This window comes from Carlito syrichta, unplaced genomic scaffold (genome assembly GCF_000164805.1).
Source record: "Carlito syrichta isolate Samal-C Ts95f unplaced genomic scaffold, Tarsius_syrichta-2.0.1 Scaffold312595, whole genome shotgun sequence".
NCBI classification, from domain to species: Eukaryota; Metazoa; Chordata; class Mammalia; order Primates; family Tarsiidae; genus Carlito; species Carlito syrichta.
The window spans coordinates 82,836-99,884 of NW_007256691.1; the positions used below are offsets into that span (position 1 = coordinate 82,836).

At 34.3% G+C, this 17,049-nt stretch overlaps 1 protein-coding gene across 1 annotated transcript in view; it reads right to left on the reverse strand.

The window, feature by feature from the left end:
- The window catches only part of LPCAT2 (lysophosphatidylcholine acyltransferase 2), an 89,471-nt gene that overhangs the window by 48,927 nt on the left and 23,495 nt on the right, over positions 1-17,049 (reverse strand). Inside the window, exons 3-8 of the mRNA XM_008069956.1 lie at positions 15,155-15,372; positions 13,506-13,618; positions 11,435-11,495; positions 10,279-10,337; positions 8,720-8,754; positions 4,956-5,010 (exon numbers count right to left, since the gene is read on the reverse strand). Of these exons, the coding sequence (XP_008068147.1) occupies positions 4,956-5,010; positions 8,720-8,754; positions 10,279-10,337; positions 11,435-11,495; positions 13,506-13,618; positions 15,155-15,372 (541 nt within the window). The remainder of the gene's footprint in view (positions 1-4,955; positions 5,011-8,719; positions 8,755-10,278; positions 10,338-11,434; positions 11,496-13,505; positions 13,619-15,154; positions 15,373-17,049) is intronic.

A 17,049-nucleotide genomic window follows, 5' to 3' on the forward strand; every position in this document is an offset into this window, starting at 1 on the left:
AATGCAAGAGACACCCTTTTGGAAACTGGAACTGGCAACCAATTCCTGATCAAAACCCCAACTGCCCATGCTACTAGAGATAAGATAGACAAGTGACACCCTATCAAACTGACAAGCTTCAGAAAACCAAAAGAAATCATCAAGAGAGTGGGAAGACAATCCACCGATTAGGAAAAAAAATTTGCCAACTGTATATCTGACAAAGGCCTAACATCTAGGACTGACAAGGAACTCAAATGTGCCAAAAGGAAAAAAAAAGTGGGCAAAAGACATGAATAGGCACTTCTCAAAAGAAGAGAAATGGGCAGTCAACAGACACATGAAAAAGTGCTCAGCCTCACTAACCATCGTAGAAATGCAAATCAAAACCATATTGAGATATCACCTAACCTCAATAAGAACAGTCATCATTAATAAAAACAAACAACAACAGATGCTGGAGAGGATGTGGAGAAAAAGGAACACTTCTACACTGTTGGTGGGAATACAAACTAGTGCAATCTCTTTGGAAAACAGTGTGGAAATTTCTGAGAGAACTAGAAATTGACCTTCCATATGACCCAGCAATCCTTCTATTGGGAATATACCTGGAGGGACTCAAATCATTCTACGAAAAAGGTACCTGCACATGCATGTTTATTGCAGCATTATTCACAATAGTAAAAAAAAAAAATGGAAACAACTGTGTTGCTCATTGAAACTGAACTGGATAAACAATGTGATACATATACATAATGGAATATTATGCAGTCGTAAAGGACAAACATATGGACTGTGCAGCAACTTGGGGGTCCTGTTTCAATCTTCTGCATGAGATCAGTCAGTTTTCCCAGCACCATTTACTGAATAGGTTCTCCTCTCCCTGGTAGTTGTTGTTGTAGGTTTTGTCAAAGATGAGTCAGTTGAGAAATTGAGGTTTGGGGATGGATTTAGAGTCTATCATACTCAGTGATCTATCACAGAAACAAAGAACAGAGTACCACATGTTCTCACTCATAAGCATATCATTAACTATTATCATAATACTACAAGAAAGGGATTGACAGTAGTGGAAAACTTCCAGGATATGGGGGGGTAGGATTGGCAGTAGTGGGAAACTGCCAGGAGATGAGAGGCACACCTCATCAACAAGGGTACCTGCATAATGAACATTTGTATACCTAACCCTGAATTGTACCTCACATCTTTAAAATGAATTTTTTTTAAAAGTTCAAAAGTACAAATTTTAGATTTTAGATTCAAAAGTACAAATCATTTTAGTGTATTTGGATATTTAGACAAACTATACAAATATATTTGACATTTTCCTAAGTAATTAGCTCTGTGAAAATGTAAAAAGTGATATATACATATAGGTGCTGATTATAACACTTATTATTACACTCTTTCCCTAAGTTAGAATTTCTTTTAAAATGAAAATAAAAATTTCTTTCTCTTACTTAAGGCAATTAATTGCCCACCATAAAGTATTTTTAGGTCTAATGCTAGCCACTACAAGCTCATTATAAGCTTTGCAAAGAAATTTTCCTAAAGCAAGCACAGAGGCCTCCATTATTTGGAGGTTTTACTTTCTATGGTTTCAGTTACCAGTGGTCAACTATAGTCTGAAAATATTAAATGCAAAAGTCTAAAAATAAATTACTCATAACTTTTAAATTGCATGCTGTTCTGAGTAGAAAGATAAAATCTTGTGCTATCCTGATTGCGTTTTGGCCCTTCTTGATCACAAGGGTAATTATAGTACAAATAAGATATTCTGAGAAAAAGAGATCATATTCAGATAACTTTTATTATAGTATTTTGCTATAATTGTTCCATTTTGTTATTTATTTATTGCTGTTAATATCTTACTGTGCCTAATTTATAAATTAAACTTTATCATAGGTATGTATGTTTAGGTGAAAATATAGTATATAAAGGATTCATTCATAAACTAGTTGCTGCCTACTTGGTGCAATATAGTCTGACTTAGCATGTATTCTCTTGCATGAGATGCACTAGCAGGCTCTTAATTTATGACATATTTTGCAATGATTCCTACTAGTTATATTAGTCCCTATGCCCTAAGTCATATCCTTATAAAGCATACTTGTGAAGTGGCTGGTTAATCAAAGTGATGACAAAAAGACACCTAAAGGACACCCATCATGCTACATGACCATTCAAAAGATAACTTTTAGTAGAACCATTCTGTAGACACACATGTCTTCTTCGTTGCTTAGGGATGTCAGAAGACCAATTACACAGGATATGAGGTTTGGAACTTACTGTATTTTTAATATCAAGAATCAAGAAAATAATAACCTTTTCAAAAATACTGTAAGTCTCTATGTTGAGGAAGAGAAAGGGATGGAAAAGAGGAGGTAAGGAAATATTCCTAAATATTACATTCACTAGAATTTAGATTTTGGTAATTAAAGAGTTTGGTATTCATTATTATTGAGGGGAAACTTTTGAAACTAAAGGATATGGCAGTCAACATAATGGGGTTTCCTGTGACTCAGAAGAGCAAGAGTGTCTAAAAGAGCACTTTAATAATCCATTCAAAGTTTATTTGAAAAACCATACAACTAATACTATATTCTTGAATAATATATCTTGAAGTAGGTAAACCTAATTTAAAAAGTTCTAAAAACATGTTTAAAATAATAACAAAGATTTCTATCAATTAAAAACAAATTTAAAGAGAGGTAGTTACTTCTGAACATTTAAGACAATTGAAACTAGAGCAACTAAATGAATTGAGACTGCTAACCAATCTCAAGCTCAGCTTTAGCAGATGTGATGGAAAAGTTGCAGCCTCATAGGGCTCAGCTCTTCAGAGTCTCAAGCCAAACTCAGGCTCTTACTTAGTGTCTAAAGGACTGCTGGGACACACTTTCAGTTAAAATACAAACAGCTGGGAATTAAAATATTCAAATATCATAAAGTATTTAGGAGTCAACTGAGTAAGAGCATCACAAATCTAAAACAAATATAACTAAAATAAGACCTGTACTAAATTTGAAGTCCACAAATTTCCATTCTCTTGCTCTGTACCATTCAAATTCATTTGATGATTTCTAATTCATCAAATCTCTACCAATTCAGCTATTTTCAACCAGCTGAAAGTCATTTTGTTTGTGAAGTTATCGAACAAAGGATATATTGTTTTCTCTTCCAGAAAAATATGATCCAAACAGGTCTCAGAACCAGCTGGAGAATGCAAACATTGTAACTTTTTTAAAAAAGAAAGCTATGACACAGAAAGGAAATGTGGTAATAGAGGTCATGGCAAAAAAAAAAAAAAAAAAAGAGGAATCTGCATACCTCTGTTGTAATGCAGTTTGACCACTGACCTGTATGCTAGACAAAAGAGGACAGTTTTGTGCACATTTCCGCATCTGTTATTAGGTCTTGTTTTAGCTGGAGAGGGGTAAATTGAGAGGAAGAGATAATATCTTGCAGAGAAGATAGCATGGCTTTTAAAAGTATGGTTTTTCTTCTTTAAAAAAATACAACAGGGCTAGACTACTCAAGCAGCTATTAAAAAAGAAAGAGCAGCGTTCAGAATACTTAGAAATATTATAATACAAGTAACCTACTTCTGTTGAAAACCCTCACTTGTACAACTGTAAAATAAAAACAAAACAAAATAAAATAAAAAATAAAGTTTACAGAAGGTGGGGGGAAAAAAGAAATATTATAATACAGGACTTCCTGAAACGTACTCTATAAAACACTGGTTCCAGGAGATATCCAGAAAAAAAGGAGTTCTGTGGTCAAACATTTTAAAGGCACCAAGTTGTCTTGAGAAGAGAAACCTAATTCATTTTGTTTACCTTGGTACTTTCTAAACATATTAATTTTTTTCCTAAAAACATCTCAGTACATCCCAAGAACCAGTGTTTTTTGGTCACATTGAGAGATGTTGAGCTGTTTTTAAAAGTGGGGGGACATGGAATATAATTAATAAACAGATACTTTCAAGGCAGGGAGAAAACAGGCAAATCACAAGAAAATGTCACTAAAGTTAAGCAGATTTTGAAATACAATTTGCTCTCCTATATCATTTGGCATTAATGATAACTTCTAAATAGCTAAGTTATCCAACAAAGCAAAACGGTATTCTTGTGAGTTAGATTCCACAATGTTGTCCCTTAGACATTAGCTCTCATTTGGAACTCTGTATTACATATGCAAACTTAAGGTTTTCATTACACAATGAATAGATGCAATTAGAAAATCCAGGGTACTCACTATTTTAACCCTCTCTCTTCAGAAACTACCTGAGAGTATCACTAAAACCCATTGGATTCTGAATTCAGGAGTCTATTCCACATCCTATCTAGAAACTAAGAACAGCTTTGGAACCAACCTTCAGAGCCTTAAAAACTGATCAAAATTAATTTTCAACATGTTCCAATTACTCCTCCACTCCCCCCTGCCATGGCTACTTAAACCAAGACCATATCTTATGAATGATCATATGAGCTGCCTCCCACATATGATTTCCCCAGGCTTTTCATGTACAGACTGATTCCATAGCAAGGGATTCTAACCTCTGTATTTTCCCCCTTAGCCTCAAGTAGCACCTCTCCACTTTCACAAAACATATTCAAGGAGTTTTAAGGCTTTCTATCAGCTATGGTCAGCTCCTGCTGTCAATATGCCAAAATATGTCATTCAACCTGCCAAAGGTCAGCATTAAAAGGAGTAAAAGGATGAGAACAGGTAATATCATTCTGACTAACCAGCATGATTACATGTTCCAAGTTTCCAGAAGTTAGAGGTGTTTTCTGACATGATTTTAAGAGCTAAATCTGACAGCCTGGGTTTAGATACACAATTTATACAATGCCAGGGTTTATTTTTAAGGTGGTGGACCACCACCATCTGGTTTCTCTAGATTAGAAATTCAAAATTAAAGGAAAGATCAAATCTCAAGTTTCAAGACTAAATTTTTAATGACTTACCTCAACTTCTACCTTAGTGAAGGGCTGGCAGAAAGTAAGCACACAAAGCTGAATGCTGAAGAGAAAAAAAGAAATGACTATAAATGGTAATAAAAGTATCATCTAATTTTACTCAACAATCCATTCTTTACACACAAATACCCCCACATCACACTTCACATATATTTTGCATTTATAAATGCTACACTGCAGGTATAACACTTCTTGGGCTTAGACAACTATTTTATATTCAAAAGTTAAGTAACCAAATGAATATCAAATATGCATTTGTGAGTCAGAGCTGCAGCTCAGCAGACTAAACCCCAAATTTGACAACATACATTCACAGGACCAAATCCTGAGAGGCCACATTTGAAGGTACATCAATGTGTTTGTAGGAAAACTCCTGGGTAGAACATTACATTTTCAAACTCTTTTCTGATATTAACAAAAAACAATAACAGTAGACTTTTCCTTAAAAGCAGAAACTTTATCAATATTGCCTCTATTATTAGTAAATGTTTAAGTTATGGGGCAGTCTTCTGAAAAGTTACACATTTTATTATAAAGCTAGACAAAGGCTTTCTTTAAAATGGTCAACACCAACAATATCAAAGATAATTTTTGAAATAGTCGTTCCAACTAGCAGCTTTCCAGGACATAGTAAGACTGAATAGGATTTCTGTAGGATTTTTAAGTTAGTTTCATTAGACAGTTGACCCAGAAATAAGGACTAGACTACATGTTTAAGAAAACAACCAACCGATTTTTTTTACTACTAAAAAAATATACATAATTTATCTGCAAAAATTACCTGAAGGGACTTATTTAATAAATTTAGAAGCTTAAATTTAGGAGTTTAGGAATATAGTTAAAATAATTTAGAAGGTAGATTTACCACTTCCATAATTAATTATAAACTGTTAATGAGTCAGTTCTCAAACCTTACATCTAAAAGGGAAAACATGTCCTATTATCTATGCACTCCAAAGTCAATCCACATTATCCAACATAAAGAAAATTATGTTTTAATTATTTAAATAGCACCATGGAATTCAGTTATTTGAATAGATACATATTCTGTTCTGAAAGTTCTGAATGCTATGACAAAAAATTAAAGCACATATAAGTTCTCGTTAAATTCTTATCCACAATATAGACAAACCAAATGCTTCTTAGACTGATACAAAACAGCTTTTCATAGTTGCCCTTTTCTAAGTTTATTCCCTGAGTCTCCTCTCCTTTACAATATCTGATTTGGTATAAAATCTCTTCCTTAGGATCTGGGACTAGAGTAGCACTTGGAGCAAGGGCAATTGAGAAAATTTAGAACACAGTGCTACCAACATTAAGTAGATCAGAAGACAGAGGTGGAAATGAATTGGGCCATACATAAGTGCAACGTAACATTTGGACAAAACAAAGTTGTATTTTTAAAGATTTTGTGTTTGTTTATAAGTCCTAATAAATCTGTCTCAAAATATTTTTTCCCTTTCATTTCTGACTTCTTTCTCCTATTTTCTTTTTCTTTCTTTCTTTTTTAAATTATAAAGATGTAGGGTACAATTCAGGGTTAGGTATACAAATGCTGATTATTCAGGGTTAGGTATACAAATGTTGTTAATGAGGCATGACCCTCCCTCGCCTAGCAGTTTCCCTCAACTGCCAATCCCACCCCGCCTCCACTGGCAGTTTCTCACTACTGCCAATCCCTTTCTTATAGTGTTATAATAATTGTTCAAGGTCCACTTATGAGTGAGAACATATGGTACTCAGTTCTTTGTTTCTGAGTATGATCAACTCTAAATCCATTCAAGTTGCTGCGAAGTCCATATGTTTGTCCTTCTTTACAGCTGCATAATATTCCACTGTGTATATGTACCACATTTTTTTAATTCAGCCCAGCTTTGATGGGCAACATGGCTGGTTCCATGTTTTTGCTATTGTGAATAGAGCTGCAACAAACATAAGTGTGTAGGTATCTTTTTTGTAAAATGATTTGAGTCTTTTGCCTTTATCACACACTTCCCAGTTCAGAAGGCTAGATTAACTAAACTACTCTATTTTCTACTCTCATTCTATCTTTACTGGTCCTTCTTCCAGACAAGCCTTCTCCTATTTTATCTCCACATCTACCTAGACTGCTGTGCAACCAAAAAATGTCCTATTGACCACACAGGGACCATCTCCATAAGGAACTTTACCTACACAAGACCAAATGATGGCATACCTTAGGAAGCATAAACATGCTACCCACTCAACTTTAAGACACTTTTTTTTAATGCTTTCATATTACTTGTTTCTCCTAACTCTCCCTTGTATAAAAGCAGCCAAGAATTCAAAATCAATAGCGGCATGAAACACATATTTTAGTTAAATAAATAAGTAGATTTCCTGGTAAGTTAAAGATTATACACTGTTTAGATATCCTTTACAACTTATGTGCTTATCTTCAACTGCCAAGGACTGAAGCATAACAGGAACATAAATGTTTCACATGTGTTCATGTCTACTCCACTGGCCTGTCAGTTATCTATTCTGATTTAAATTTATTATTTCAAAGCAATTGACATACACAAAGAATAAAGAAACTGCACTGCATTTAAAAAATTTGATTTTCAAAAGTTGGTTGGATTGTGTAAAAGTTATCTTTAAAAGGCCACGATGTGCTGGATGTCTTTAAATATTTCCAATTGGGCCGGGCTCGGTGGTTCAGCCTGTAATCCCGTGCTTTGGGAGGCAGAGGTGAGTGGATTGCCTGAGCCCATGAGTTCGAGACCCACCTGGAGAGACCTCATCTCTACAATAAATCAAAAAATTAGCCGGGTGTGGTAGCGCGCGCCTATAATTCCGGCTACTTGGAAGGCTGAGGCGGAAGGATCGCCGAAGCCCAGCAGGTGGAGGCTGCAGTGGCTGGGAGCGGCCACTGCACTCCAGTCTGGGCGACAGAGTGAGACTCCAACTCAAAATAAATAGATAGATAGATAGATAGATAGATAGATAGATAGATAGATAGATAGATAGATAGATAATTTTCAACTGATTGTCACCCAGCTAGCAACAATGTTATTTGAGCTCTGTGCTTAACAATATCAAAACTGTGTAAGCCCTAAAGTCCTCTAATCCAGGTGTTTCACATGACTTTCCCCAAAATTTAAACAGGATCAGACTTATCCAGGAGGAACTAAACAAAAGATCTTGAGAAAGAGTAATTTTCTACATACTTTTGAAAGGTCTATTTCACTTCAGCTTGTTTAAAAATGAAACTGTGTTCCTCTCCTTTTTAAAATACTTAGATAAACTGCTGATCTCAGTGCTTTTAAAATCCAAAAACAGAACTGAAATCGTGGTTAGCTATTTTTTCAACTTATATCAAACACATCATAACTATTTCAGACCATATGACTAAACTGCTCCGAACTGCTTAAACCAACATAGTAAGGATGGAGACATCAGATAATGACAAATCCATAATGGAAATAAAACTACAAAATTAAAGCTAAGTGTGATGCAAACCACATCATTTACAAACTGGCAGAAAAACACTGGAGAGCTATTTGAATATGATAGGTGACTAGAATTCTGCACATAGGAGATACCAGGGGTTGATAGGTAAGATAGTAATGCTCTCTACAGAGATTGTCCGTTTATAAAATATAAGGCTGACCAGAAATCTTTAGTTTTATAACAACAAGGCTGTTTTTTAAAAAAAGGAATAAATGATCTTTCTTTTTCTTCACTAAAATACAATTTACATAAACTAATAACAGATATAAGCTACTTACAATGTATATCCTTGCCATGTCCAGGTCACAGTATCCTGTAATAATAGAAATACTGAAGCTATTAGTACAGAGGAAAAATATCAAATAAAATAAAGATCTTATATTAACATGAGGATTCATGGACATCTTTTCTGAAATTAAAAGCAACATGCTAAAAAGTAAAATAAGCATAATATTATTATTAAAGAACAATGAACTGATCTATGAATTTTTTGATATTTCTACATAGCAAAGATCCCTTTCCTTATGTTATCACATATCATTTTATGGAACAAGTCATTCTGAATTTTTTAAAAATTTTGTACATGTTTAGCTACTTTTCTCCTAATATGAAGATATCTGGATAATTAATTTGCTTACCAAAAAAACCCCCCAAAAACCGAGAATGCATCATTTCCCAAGAAAAAGGGGAATATTTGAGAGAAAATATTAAAGTTGTATATACTTAAAGAATTTGAATATACAATAGATTCAAACCTACAGGCAGAAGGACAATGAATAAAAGTTTAGGCCGGGCTTGGTGGCTCAGTCTGTAATACCAGCACTTTGGGAGGCCGAGGCGAGTGGATTGCCTGAGCCTGTGGGTTCGAGACCCCTGGGCAACTTGGCGAGACCTCATTTCTACAATAAATAAAAAATTAGTCGGGTGTGGTAGCACGTGCCTGTAGTTCCAGCTACTTGGAAGGCTGAGGCGGAAGGATCGCCGGAGCTGCACTCCAGTCTGGGTGACAGAGTAAGACTCCAACTCAAAAAAAAAAAAAAAAAAAAGTTTAATAGATTTTAATTTTTCTTTTAACCACATATGTCCAAGTTTGAAAAATCAACCTCTAAATTGAAAGCTGAATTGATTAAAAACTCTTAGTCTTAAATAGCATAGATAACTAATAATTACATCCTGTCCTTTTAAATAAATTCTCTAGTAAAGAAAGTTTCTCTCAAAACTAAAACACTCCTAAAAAATATTTTTCTTTAGAAAAATAGTGGTATAATCAATAACCAGAGGACAACAATGTACCAACTGGAGCAGAAGAAGCAATTTTCTGAGTCAATTCTGGACTTTGTATAAGATGTTTCTTTCCAGATATTTTCTTATTTAATTAAGCCATTTATTACCAAGGGTCACACAGTAAGTACTGAGCCAGTAATTAAGGATCAAGTCTCTCCCAAATATATCTTACTACTCCAATGCTTTTCCATTAGTAATGACCACTGAATCAGGAATAGTTTCCTTCTATGCTTAATGAAAATCATAAATTTGTATTATCCAGTCTAATGGGACCCTAAGTTGGAACTTAATCACATCAACATAGTGACAATGGAGTAGTGGCTAAGGAAATGTCTTATTGAAGTCAATCAGTAATAGTGAAATAATATTTAATATTGGCATCAACAAATATGTGCCTATCTTACAAAATTTTAAAAACCAGAAGTGGCAAGCAAAATGAACCCGTCCATTGGCTTCTACCATTTATCTATTCATAACCTTATTTAAACATTAAAAGGGATCCTAGGGAATTTGTGCTATTTGAAATTCTTCCAATACAAAATACTATGCTTACCAGTTTATTTGGATATCTGAGGAGAATTGGCTGCACTGGAACTCCTGGAATGAAGGCTCCTATAACCACATTGAAATTTTATAATGTGTTTTTACATAAATAAAAGTTGTATAATAAAGAAACAAATAATAGTATAAATAAATAAATACTTTAAGGATATACATAATAGAAATTATTTGCTAAATGTTGATAAATCCCTAGTGTTTACTAAAACAAGACATTTTTAGAATTAAAAACTATTTAAGCAAAATAGTAAATGCTGTGCCTAAGCCACTTAAAATACTTATTTCCCTACTTTTTTTCATTTTCCAAATATCCATTATTCAACAGGATTTTTAAAAAAGTAATTACAAAATTAAGACAAAGAGAAACTATGACGAAAATTTATATGAAGCCAATTGCTTAATGCAAGAACACTTGCTAGAAGAGACTCATAACTTTGGTGCTGGGCATTCTAGCAGCCAATACAAAAACATGTCAAAGTGTTAAAAGCTACAGTGAAAGTTGCATTCACTGACTTCATACTTTTTTTAAAGTTAACCTTAGAAGGCATTTACAGCCGGGCTCGGTTGTAATCCCGCGCCTTTCGGAGGTTGAGGTGAGTGAATTGCCTGAGCCCGCGGGTTCGAGACCCGCCTGGGCAGGCAACACCTCATCTCTACAATAAAATCAAAAAATTAGCCGGGCGTGGTAGCGCGTGCCTGTAATTCCAACTACTTGGAAGGCTGAGGCGGAAGGATCGCCAGAGCCCAGCAGGTTGAGGCTGTGGTGGCCGGGAGTGGCCACTGCACTCCAGTCTGAGCGACAGAGTGAGACTCCAACTCAAAAAAAAAAAAAGAAGGCATTTAAAGACATTATAGTGATAATGAAATAGGTTTTCTACTTGATGACATAGGACCCGAGGTGTCTGTGAGGGTGCACACACATACAAAAACAAAGACACATACCCCACAAGAGTGATCATTACGAGGAAGAAGGAGGTATGACACCAAAAGAGAAAACAAAGGAGTTCTGTAGATCCACAGCATTAAAAACTCATTATCAGAAAAGAAGAACTGCTCAGAGCAAATCAAAGAGTTATTATGTACATTACTATGACATAATTTGAGAAATCTTCCATGTTATTTGTTATGATATATAATTTAATTTTTCTCACCTGGTTTAAAAGTAATCAAACAGGAACGATTAGTACAAGTACCTTCTGGGAAAACTAGTATCTTGGGAAAAAAGGAACAGGTTTAATGTTTCAGGTTAATTAAAAGATTACCTCTTTACTTGCTTTCTTATGACTTCACAACAGGTGCCACTGCTTAAAAAACAAAAATGAAATAAAAAACTAACTCTTGATTCTAATGAAAGCTAAAACCAGCTCATTCAATTTTCTTCTAAAAGAAGTATAGTCTGACCATTAAGATAATTAGAAAAATGGATTTAAATTTTGAATAGAGGACACGCTTAGCAAATGTTTCTTATGATATTAATGGTCTGAATAAACTTAAAAGATGTAAAGTGTAAGTTATGGTGCAAGTAGATATTAGGCGATATTAAATTATTTCTTCTGCTATACATTCCTAAGCAAATAATTTCCTACTTTCTTTATTTCAGTTTTACATTAAACAATTTTCACCTAAAACATAGATATATACACACACATATATATGTATATGTATGTGTGTGTATAGCAACAATATCCTTTTTTTTGAGAAGTGTTTTTAGCTTTTATTGTATTTTTTTGTTTTCCATGTGAAAAATATGCAGTATGGTTAGTTTCCTCATTAAGTATAATAGCAACTTGATTTTCTGATGCTGTTAAAATTTAGTCATGAGTAAATTGCTAAGTAAATAAAAGAAAAAAGAAAATCCCTGTATTCACAGCCATTATTAAAGAATATTTTCTAATAATTAGAGGGAGAAAGCACTATTGGGCTATGTTGCCACAATAACAGGTTATTTATAAAATAAAAATTTTGAATAGGCATAATTCCATCCTCCAACTAAAAAATAGGTTCCCCATGAGAACTGGATACAATATCAAATATATTTTATTCAGTGGAAATTCAAAAGTTATATTATTAACAATGAATGGCTATAGAGTGAATCATAAAATCTCAGAAGTAGAAGAGGCATTAAAAATCACCTAGCATCTTGAATGCTTAAATTCTTTCTACAATATCCCCCCCAAGTGGTTGCTCAGCCAATGCCTGAAAATTCTAGAAAAGGACTCCAAATCAAACCATTCTACCTCTAGACAGAAAGCTCTTCCTCAAGATGAGCAAAATGACCTGAAATATATTTATCGTCTACCTACTAGTCCTAGATATATTTTTTAGATCCACAGAAAAAAAAAAAAACGAATCCTATTTCAAATGCCAGCTATTCTCACTCCTCTTTTTAATCATTCTTCATATACTTTGGTTTCTAAAACCACCTGGTTGGTCATACATACTTGGTACTTGAACATCCACATTTTATCATGCGTGATCAGATTACTGCAGATATTAGATATCAGTTTGCTAAAGATTACTTGTTTTCAACTGTGCAAAGATAAAGGGATACTTTTTAGATACCTCTGACTTATTATGTAAAAAATATTGCCTCTTCTTTACCCTCAAAAGGCATTCCAAGAAAGAGGGTGGTGAGATGATAAAGTTTTAAAAAAAGTTCTACACGTGATTCTGATATGCCATTTGATCTAAAAAGCACTATCTAAAATATACAGCAGATAAGATTAAAGTCTTAGTCACTTTTTCAGTAAATTTAACATACTACTGAGTATAATTGAGCATCAATATCTCCTATCCCACTTTTAAAAAGATAATTAAATTCAGAGTTTGAGAATCACTTTTTATGACTCAAAGAAAAAACTAGTTCAAAGAGTTTGGAGGAAAAATCTTATACCTTTATCTTTTTTAAAATTTATCTTTTTTTTCTTTTTTTTGAGTTGGAGTTTTACTTCATCGCCCAGGCTAGGCTGGAGTGCAATGGCATGTTCACAGCCACCCCAGTGTCGACCTGCTGGGCTCCAGTGATCCTTCCACTTAATTCCATGGAGTATCTCTGGGCAAAAGGACTTCTTAATACTACTTCATTTATTTTGCATCTAATATGCTAAAATATCTAATATAGATGTAGTCAAATATTGCTATCTGTGGATGCAAATGAGTAAGTCGACAGATGTACAATAAATAAATTGCGAATATATTCAGATGACATCTACTGTGTTTTACCTGAGGCCACTCCCCTCCTGATGTTGCTCGCTTTATTATTTCATTTATTATGCTTTTTCGGGAATCTGGATCTACACGGGATACCAACACTGGCTGCACAGCCCGTAACAGTCCTTTAAAACAAATGAAAAGTCACAATCCAGGTCATTTTTTTTTTCTCTCTTTTTTGAGTAAAAGTCTCATTCTTTCACCCAGGCTGGAGTATAATAGCATGATCACACAGCTTTGATCTGCTGAACTCAGGTAATCCTTCTGCCTCAGTCTTCCAATTAGGTGAGACTACAGGCACATGCCACCATGCACAGCTAATTTTTTTTTTTTTTCCGATTTATTGTAGAGACGAGGTATTACTAAATTGCCAAGGCTGATCTCGAACCCCAGGGTTTATGTAATCTGCTCGTCTCAGTTTCCTTCCTGGCTGCAAGCTATTTTTTGGCTAAAGCCACCACAGTAATAATACTGGCTATGTCATAGAACAACTTTTATGAAAATTAAAATATCAAATCAAATAGAGCTATTAAAAGACACTCCAATTCAAAGTTTATTAGAACTTATCCTCTAATTTCAAAAGAAGTAGATATTTATAGCTAAAAATATTTAATTGACTTAATAGAAGTAAGCGGCAAGAATATGAAAAGAAGTAAAAGCAATTTTCTCCCTAAAGGTCTTCTTCTTCAAGTGACATTAAATCTTTGGAATATATTACAATATTATCATGTTTTATTTTTGAATACTGATTATGTAAATTCATAGTACATATAAGTAGGGGGCAATTATTACTCATATTATTAATTTTTCAGCACACAGTTTTTTTAAAGAGATAGCTTCCTAGCACATGCAAAATAAACCTTAATTTACCAAAAATATACTGCTAACCAAGTTCTCAGAAAAAAGTAAAATTACATAAAGCATAATAGTTACATTTTAAAAAAGCATTTTAGCTGAATGACAAAACTGCAATAACTACTATTATTTTTTTTATTTCTCCAGAGCACCAAGGCAACATCAGATAACTTTCACACCCGATCTCTCACTACTTGCTGCTTGCAATAATCTTGGCATAACAGGGAGTAGTTACTTGGAGACTAATTCCTGAGGGAGAGACCAAAGCATCTGGTAGGAAAAACACTTCACTTGCTTCATTATTTTTTATGGCAGGAAGCACTTATTGTTCCACATCATAATTTTCAAAGAGTTACACATAGCTCCCTCATGGAGATTTTAGGAGCAATAATGAAGAAAACAGAGTTAGGAGAAAAAACTTGCTGCATTTATCAGCTTAATATCCTAAAGAGAAATTCATGAAATAGCATGTAACCTGTGTTTTCTCAGATTATTTGATTAAATCTCTCACAAGCATGTGTAGTATTTGAAAATGAGTCTTTCTAGCTATATATATATAAGAACAAAATATATGACGGTATAGTACTAAAGATAAGTTTTAAGAAGAATTATGAGCTACAGATAGTGAAATAGCGAATCCTTTTCTATAATTATTTCCATTTAATACCTCATTACAATAAAGAAAATATGTTTGAGATGTTTATTATTTTAAAGTTGTAAAAAAGTTTACAAATAAACTATAATGATTCTTTTAATTTAAAGCATGAGCATGAAAATATTTTATCTGTTACTTTACAAGTACTTACTGCCAATCAGAGGAACTTGTGCATTATCATTTCGAGATACCATAGAAGGTAGCCCAGCTACAATACAGGCAATTCCATCAAAGAATGTTGAATGGGGGGCAACGACAAAAACTGGTGCTTCCAAAGGACCTGCAATCTTTCCTTTCACAGCAACTATAAACCCCATTGAAAAGAACATAGCATGACCCAGAAACTTCAAAGCCGTTTGAGTAATTTTCCTTTGAAAATAAACATCGAAAAGATAATTAGCTTTATTAATTGAAGCTAGCAGATAGGGCTTTACTCTAAAATACTATAAGAAAACCAAAACATGTAAGGGCATTTCATGTCAATATGAGCCATGGAGAATAATAACTAACACTTTACACGGAGCTTTTCCTGCCAGGCACTATTCTAAATGCATACATATATTAATTTCTTTAATCTTCAGCCTAATCTTATAAAACAGGTATTATTTATGACCATTCCCATTTTACAAATGAGGAAACTAAGGCACAGAGAGGTAAAGGACATAAATGGCTCTATAATTCTGAGACTATAAAGTGATAAAAATGAATTTTCAACATACATCCTCCACTGAGATATCCAGATCAGTACTACTCTTCAAAGTAGCCAAGTTGGGGATCTACATTTGTGTAATGAAGATACTGCTATCTCCTAAAACACTTGTAGAACTCTCATACACAAATTATCCAAATTATTTTAGGAATAATTTTTTCAAGTGAGTCTTGCTATCTACATTGTTATAACTCTTAGATATCATGAAGAATCTTCAGAAGTAAATTCACTATTCACTTCCCTGGAACAGAGTTGCACTTAAGAAGTTCCAGAAATCGGCCAGGCTCGGTGGCTCAGCCTGTAATCCCAGAACTTTGGGAGGCCGAAGTGAGAGGATTGCCTGAGCCTGCGGGTTTGAGACCCGCCTGGGCAACTTGGCGAGACCTCATCTCTACAATAAATCAAAAAATTTGCTGGGTGTGGTGGTGCATGCATATGGTTCCAGTTACTTAGAAGACTGAGGCAGAAGGATTGGCTGAGCCCAGCAGGTTGAGGCTGCAGTGGCCGGGAGCGGCCACTGCACTCCAGTCTGGGCAACAGAGTGCAACTCAACTCAAAAAAAAAAAAAAAAAAGAAATTCCAGAATTCTACTGTTTCACTTTTATTTTTGCTTTTTAAAAAGATTCTGCCATTAAAGATTAATTAATTCTTCAAACTGTGCCAGGAACTGTGCTGGACATACAAGACAAGAAAGATCTAGTCTCTGACCTTGATAAACTCAATCAAGTAGGGAAATAAAAATATACTCCTAGAAGTGTAAACACAGGAGGAATATCTCAGTATGTGGACAAGCATATAACTTTTTATGAATAATAAAATATGAGGGGCACCAAAAAAAAAAAAAAAAAGGGAATCATTTTTTGGAGTGCAGGCTTTCCCCACTAGGTAAGTATTATAGGGACCCATCTGTATCAGTGTACCAGCTAGCACTGTTGGAGGAGGCTGAACTGTTGACTTGAGCAAATTTTTTTTGGAGATTCTTCCAATGTGTTTGCCCATTTCATGATGGGTAATTTATGAGCACACCTGCCCACATCATGCTGAGTATTCAGTAGTTTTTGACCAAAATTGGCATGATCCCCACCCCCCACCTCCCTATTCACCACTCAAAGTGACTTTTTTTTTAATTTTCATGGAGGAAAAAAGTTCTCAAAGGGATATGTTTTGCTGATGTGGAAGAGGTGAAGCAAAAAATGGCAGAAGCACTAAAAGGCATCAAAACTGACAAGTTCAAAAAGTGTTTTGAGCAGTGGAAAAAGTGTCTTGATAGATGTATTGCATCAAACGGAGAGCACTTTGACGGTGACTGAAGCTTAAACATGTAGGAATAAATACTC